At 38.5% G+C, this 6,000-nt stretch overlaps 1 protein-coding gene across 1 annotated transcript in view; it reads right to left on the bottom strand.

The window, feature by feature from the left end:
• Window positions 1–3,963: 3,963 nt before the first annotated feature.
• Window positions 3,964–6,000, bottom strand: part of TPK1 (thiamin pyrophosphokinase 1) — a gene marked incomplete at both ends in the record, with an annotated part of 75,416 nt that continues 73,379 nt past the window's right edge. Inside the window, one exon of the mRNA XM_008935262.1 lies at window positions 3,964–4,110. Coding sequence (XP_008933510.1) covers window positions 3,964–4,110 — 147 coding nt within the window. The remainder of the gene's footprint in view (window positions 4,111–6,000) is intronic.

The raw sequence follows: 6,000 nt of genomic DNA, 5'->3' as shown, positions 1-6,000 counted from the left end.
TTCAGAAGAGTTAGCTAACTGACAAAATGTGCTGCTGGAACACATTTTCATGTGTAGGTAGCAATTCTTCTCTGCATCCCAGGGCTGGAATCCTGTGTGGGGAAAGCTGAACTGCTCAGTATAGTGTAAAAGACAGGCCTCATTAACTCTTGGACATCTTCTCATTTCTTGGTCATAAATCCTATTACCTTGTATTACAAACTCCCATAAAACTCACAGATAGAAGATAATTTATGCTCAGTGTACAGAAGCTAATGTTTCTGTACTCCTGAGAAGCACACAACCAGAAAATGAGAAAGTATGTATGTGAAACCTTAAGCCATTCATATCGAGCATGGCCAGCATGATAAACATGACTCTAAGGGCCCAATGCTCTTCAGACAGGGTATATTCTAATGGTAATTGATTTTACCAAAATTTCAAGCATAAAATGTATGGACTGTTGCATAAAATATCCTGCTTACAAAGAGTGATTACTCCTTATTAAGAATTCAGGCTTTCCTCCCTCTCTCCATTACATAAAGAAATATGATGGCTATTCAGTACAGAGATACTTTTTTTTTTCTTTCTTTTTTTTTTTTTTTTTAAATTTCAATCATCACATTAGGAAATGCTTCAGAGCAAGCATCATCTGGAATTCTTACACAGCTTCCCTACTTCTGACTCCTATTCTAATTAGTATTGCATGGCATACAAAAACTAAGAATCCTTGGAGTTTGTAAAATCAAAGGCAGCTCCACCTCTTATTTGTTTTTTCTCTGAAGCAATTTAAAGTCTTCTGACTTTGTCACTGATTTTAACTGCGTTGGTTATCTGTTCAAAGAAATATTTTGTTTTAGTGAAGACTCAGGAAAAGAAGCATTAAATTTGGGCTGTTTGTCATTATTTTTCCATTCCTGTTTGGACAAGAGAAAACTGTCAATTACAACTTCTGTAGTTACAGGCTGTGTTCTCACTGCTTGGGCCCTTCCACAGATGCACCTCATTTCATATCTGCTTTCCTTTCTTACAAACTTGTTTAGCAATTTGATTGGAATTCGTATATCTAATTTAGATACCTACAGTGTATACCTAGACCCCAGCCTGCCACCCAATTTCTCCACAGAATCCACGGAGACGTGGGGTGTAATTCTTCCCATGTTTTTTCTCTTCTCCACCTCTTTGCATAGTTTACCCTTATAGGTCAGAAATTGATACAAAGTAGTTTATCTCCTTGTAATTTTCCTCACTTTCCATGCCAAAATATTTTAATCAATGTATTTCAAAAACTTGCACTGTCTGTCCACCTCTTTCTCTAGTGATGCCTCAGTATTCAAAATGCCAATTACCCTCAGTACCTGGATAGTTTTACTGGCTGATGGAAAGAGGAATTGCTTACCTGGTCCTCCTTGCTTGGTAGCCTGCAGATCAGCTATTGTCCTTGCTGTCCTACTCTACCACGCTGAAGAATTTTAGCAAGTTTATAAGCCTGTTTCCTACAACACTGCAGACCCTTTACAAGTGTGTTAAATACTGATGTATTTCTTCTGCTGTACCCCTCTATATCAACATTGTAGTCATGCGAAATAACTCTCAAAGCAGTTACTTAATAGATTTTATGATGTATTTAGATATCTACTTACAGAGTCCTCCTCTTAGTTTCTGCATTACTAATCAAAATTCAGCAGCTTGACTTGTTATTCCCCTTTGTATCCTTCCCAGGGCTGTTATGGGATTACCAGTTTATCTGCTCTATCCAGGTTATCTATTCCTCTGCTCCTTGAATTTATCTACCCTAACCTCTAGCCTCTGCCTAGGTACACATGATCGAGAACCAACATTAGTCTTCCACCAGAGTGTGAATGGAAGGCTAATGTTGTTTTGAAGCAAATACATGGTTATATTTTGCTCTTGAATTTCATCCAAAGAACCCAACAAAGATCAGATTCCTCTTCCCCAAGAAAGGTTTCAGATCTACATTTCATAGAAAAAACAACATGCTCTTAACTTTATCATTTGAGTTAGCATTTGAATCTCAAAATCTTGCTTCATTTGTTGCACAGTTTCCAGACCTGTATTTCAAGAAGTCAGTGGGTCTCCCACTGTGCTCAGCTCCCTCCTACCTTCATTTTAAATTATAAAAGGAAGAAGGGAAAAAGAGAGAATGTCACGATTGTGGCTGTTTACAAGAGAAAAATATCATGCTGAACTCCATACAAAAAAAAGCCAAACCAACAAAACAGTACTTCCAAGCTTAGGAACCTCATTTCTTTCTGTATATAAACTACTCAATTGATTTTTATCTGAACTATGCAGGATTAATGTTATTATCTGGAGGTACCATGACAGCTGACTGAAGATGCTGACAGTGACAAATTTAAACTAACAATGAAAAGCAATTTTGTATCAAAGTTAGCATTAAGATTGTTTAAACGACCTGCCCCCTCTATCTCTTCTGTATTTCTGAATGCTAGAAACGGCCTGAAGTTACAGGCATCACTTACTGGCAATGCAGACTGACAGCCAGGAATGGCAGAAAAAAAAATATCCTGTGGAACTCACCTCATCAACAAAAAAGTATTAAATGCTTCTCGTACAGCACTATTAAAAATAGAACATTTAGAAGTTTCCAGCAAGCCCAAACAATTACCAACCTCCCATTTCTACTTAAATGCACAGATCACGATTTTTTTTTATGCTGCAAAGGATTTAATTATTCATAGACGACTCTTCTGAAAGCAACCTTAGGCATGGCATTTTAGTGCCACTTATGGAAAAGGTGAATGAAAAGAACTAGAGGTTCTTCCAGTCCAAGTGTTTTCTAAGCTAAATTGGGAATTCTCCATCTTATTTCAGCTTTCCAACACGTTTGTAAAAATAGCCTAAAAATTAATTTACAGTGGTCAGTGAAGTACTGCACCCACAGATCAACCACTAGTGAGTTACCCCTCACTTACAGATTTCAGCCAAAGCTATCCCTTAGCCCTTTTCCCCCTCACTCTGCTGCCTCTATCCATGTAGATGTGCACCTAATGATCAGAATCATTCCTCATCATACTGGCTCCTGAGCTTCTGTGCCTATGACCTCTCCTGCAGACACAGTGCTTCAAAGCTGTGAATACAGCATCTGCCCCTGGGGGTTTAAATCTATAATCTCACAGAACCTTATTAATGCCTTTCTCAAATTACAATGAAGCATGTGTGATGCAGGGTTTTGTCAAATTTATCTGTGAATGTTATTTATTTTAATGAAATAAGCTTTCAAAGATAAAATAGGAAAGTTAGTTAAGCTTCTAGAAACCCTGACATCAGAAAAGATATTTCCAAACAAATGAATCACTGTTAGAGAAGACTCTTTGATGCTTAGAGATTTGCCTTTAATGTAAATATTAGAAGCAGAAGCCCAGCAAGATCTTTTGTGTGTGTATGGTGTTTCATGAATCAATAAACGGAATAACAGACCTGAGAAACCACAAAAATAACACATTTTAAATAAATTCCCTCGTTGATGCTAGCTGGACTCCCATCGTAATGAACTCAGACCACGTAAGAGCTTTGCCTGATGGCTTTGTCAGGAACTCCCTCATTTCTTCCTCTTACATCTTCCTCTTGTTTCTCTTACTGCAGACATCCTTATTGCTACTCAACATCTAAAGGGCTGTATGCTAAATTTAAACTTAATGGAATCTAATTTAAAAGTTATTTTTTGAAATGTTCTTTTTAATTTCTAATAAAAATCCTGTATTTACTCAAATTCAGGTTTCATGCCTTCTGGATTTTTATATCCCCCCCCCCCCCTTAAAAAAAATACCCCCAAAAAAAAAAAAAAGACTCATTTTCAGGAATGCAGAGCCCATAATTTGCAACAGGCTCTGATCCTACAGAACACGATGAAGAAAATGAGCATTTAATGGTGCAAGGCCTACAGCACAAGGGGTGGTGGAGGGTCAGTTCTACTATGAAGCAATTTTTCACAACACTTACAGGTTGAAGCAGGTAAATCAGCGAGCACTCCTGGATAACTATCACTGGGAAAGGAGTGATATTTGTTGCATGAAAAAGCGTTTCCACTGATGCCATTGTCTGGTCAAAGCGTCCTCCAAGTCCGCCCAAAGTCACAATCACATCGATCTGAAAGACAGAACAAAAACAGTCACCAAGAAAACTTTTCAGGCATGATCTGTAGACCCTGAAAGCCAACAATAAAATCACTTTGGGGAAAAAAAGGAGAAAAAATTACTACTGACTACACAAAAGCAAATGTCAAATACAGTTATTTACTTCCATTAGCGATAAATACCATTATGTGATTTTCGAGGCTGAGTATTAAAGCTCAGTAAATTCATGGCCAACATGTGGTACTTTGTAAAGGACATAACTGTTCTCCCTAAAATACAGGCCAGTCTCTGCAGGTACTTACCTGTGTACTCTGAATATATACAGCCCAAGATATATCATTCCACATCTAAGCTCCTCAGCTAAGCGTGGTATATCTGAGCCTTAGTATCCCCAGATCTTAACATCATTTTAGTATTAACCTCATACTTTACAGAATGAATGAAGGAAATTTCAGGTTAGGGCTATTATTATATGTCATTCTTGTTCCTGCCACACAGTATGTTAACATACAGGCTGTCTCCAGTTGAGATTAAAAGCACTACTGAAGTAGGAGGTTCTACCCTAAGTGATTGAGACACCATCTCCCAGCTGTCAGGGCCAGGACCAGGACTGTGATCCTGTCCCAGTCCCAGATGTGCTGTCAGGGCCAGGACCAGAACCATTCTCCTGTCCCAGCCCCAGATGTGCAGAGAGTGCTGCCTGGCTGCTTGCAACGGGCGATGGTGTTGGGCTGCTCCATCAAGACTCTGAACACTATCTCCTATAAGCAGAAAGGGAGCTTTTAAAAGCCTTAGTTAAGAGCTTTTAGGTCCTCAGATAAAAGGTCACTGAGTGTGAAATATTATTATTATGACTTCCATAACATGGATTAGTTATGTTCAGTAATTGTATTTTAAAAAGCTACCACGGAGTAAGTCACACCTGGAGCCTAACACGTTGCAGCTCTAAAGCCTTTAGAAGCTGCCTTGACAATGGCCATCTGGTGAAGTTCCCAACTTTATAGGGCTCAAGTCTATGACCACTATGATTATGTGAAGTTTTACTCAACCCAGGAGCCACATAATGATCCTCTGTGTATCTGGAAAGATGTATTAATAGCATCAGCTTTTATTTTTACTACCAGGGCTAGGGCTTTACGATTCTGTTGAATATTCGTTTGCATGAAAATTAAGCTCATTTCCTTTTGGTGAAGAATTATACCATCTTTCTTACCACCATCAGCAAAATACTGGAAAAGCCAGAATGGATCAATGTAATGCATTATATTAGCAGCAAACACTGAAACAAAACCACTATTCTTACACTGCAGACAGCGTGTTTTTTCTGCACAAATTACAGATATCACAGACCCAACATACAACAAATAGCATATGAATGGTAGGAAAACCTACCCTTTAACAGGAGACAAAACAGCAAAAGGTAAAAAGCATGTGTTCCCAGCTCAGCCATAATACATTTTCCATTTTATTGATTCTAGTGTAGAAACAAACCGCTTTTGACTGGTGATGACTGTGATTTAAAAGGGTGGATCGATTCTCTGAAATGAATACTACTAAAAAGATCCACCAGCACCAGTTCCCCATCAGACAGCTAGCAGTAAAAATGCTCCCCACCCCAAGAGGGACCACAGCGAAAATCTGCTATGTTAACCTGAAACCACATTGGTGTTAAGGTGGCTCTGCAAAGGATCAGGATTCATATGTATGTTGTTTTTCATATGAACAGTGGGACTGCAGCTTAAATATTAGCCTAGCCTTCAAATAGCGGAGCAACTACTGTCGAGTTTCTTGGTGTCTATGTCTCACCATACGTGAACTTGTTTGTTTGAGCTTTTATCTTTCTGACAGTTTAAAAGGTAAGAAGGAAGGAAGCACAGAGTTCCCTCTGATTGTAAATAAAATG

This window comes from Merops nubicus, unplaced genomic scaffold, assembly GCF_000691845.1.
Source record: "Merops nubicus isolate BGI_N331 unplaced genomic scaffold, ASM69184v1 scaffold8352, whole genome shotgun sequence".
Lineage (NCBI taxonomy): Eukaryota > Metazoa > Chordata > Aves > Coraciiformes > Meropidae > Merops > Merops nubicus.
This window is presented reverse-complemented; position numbering and strand designations above follow the sequence as displayed.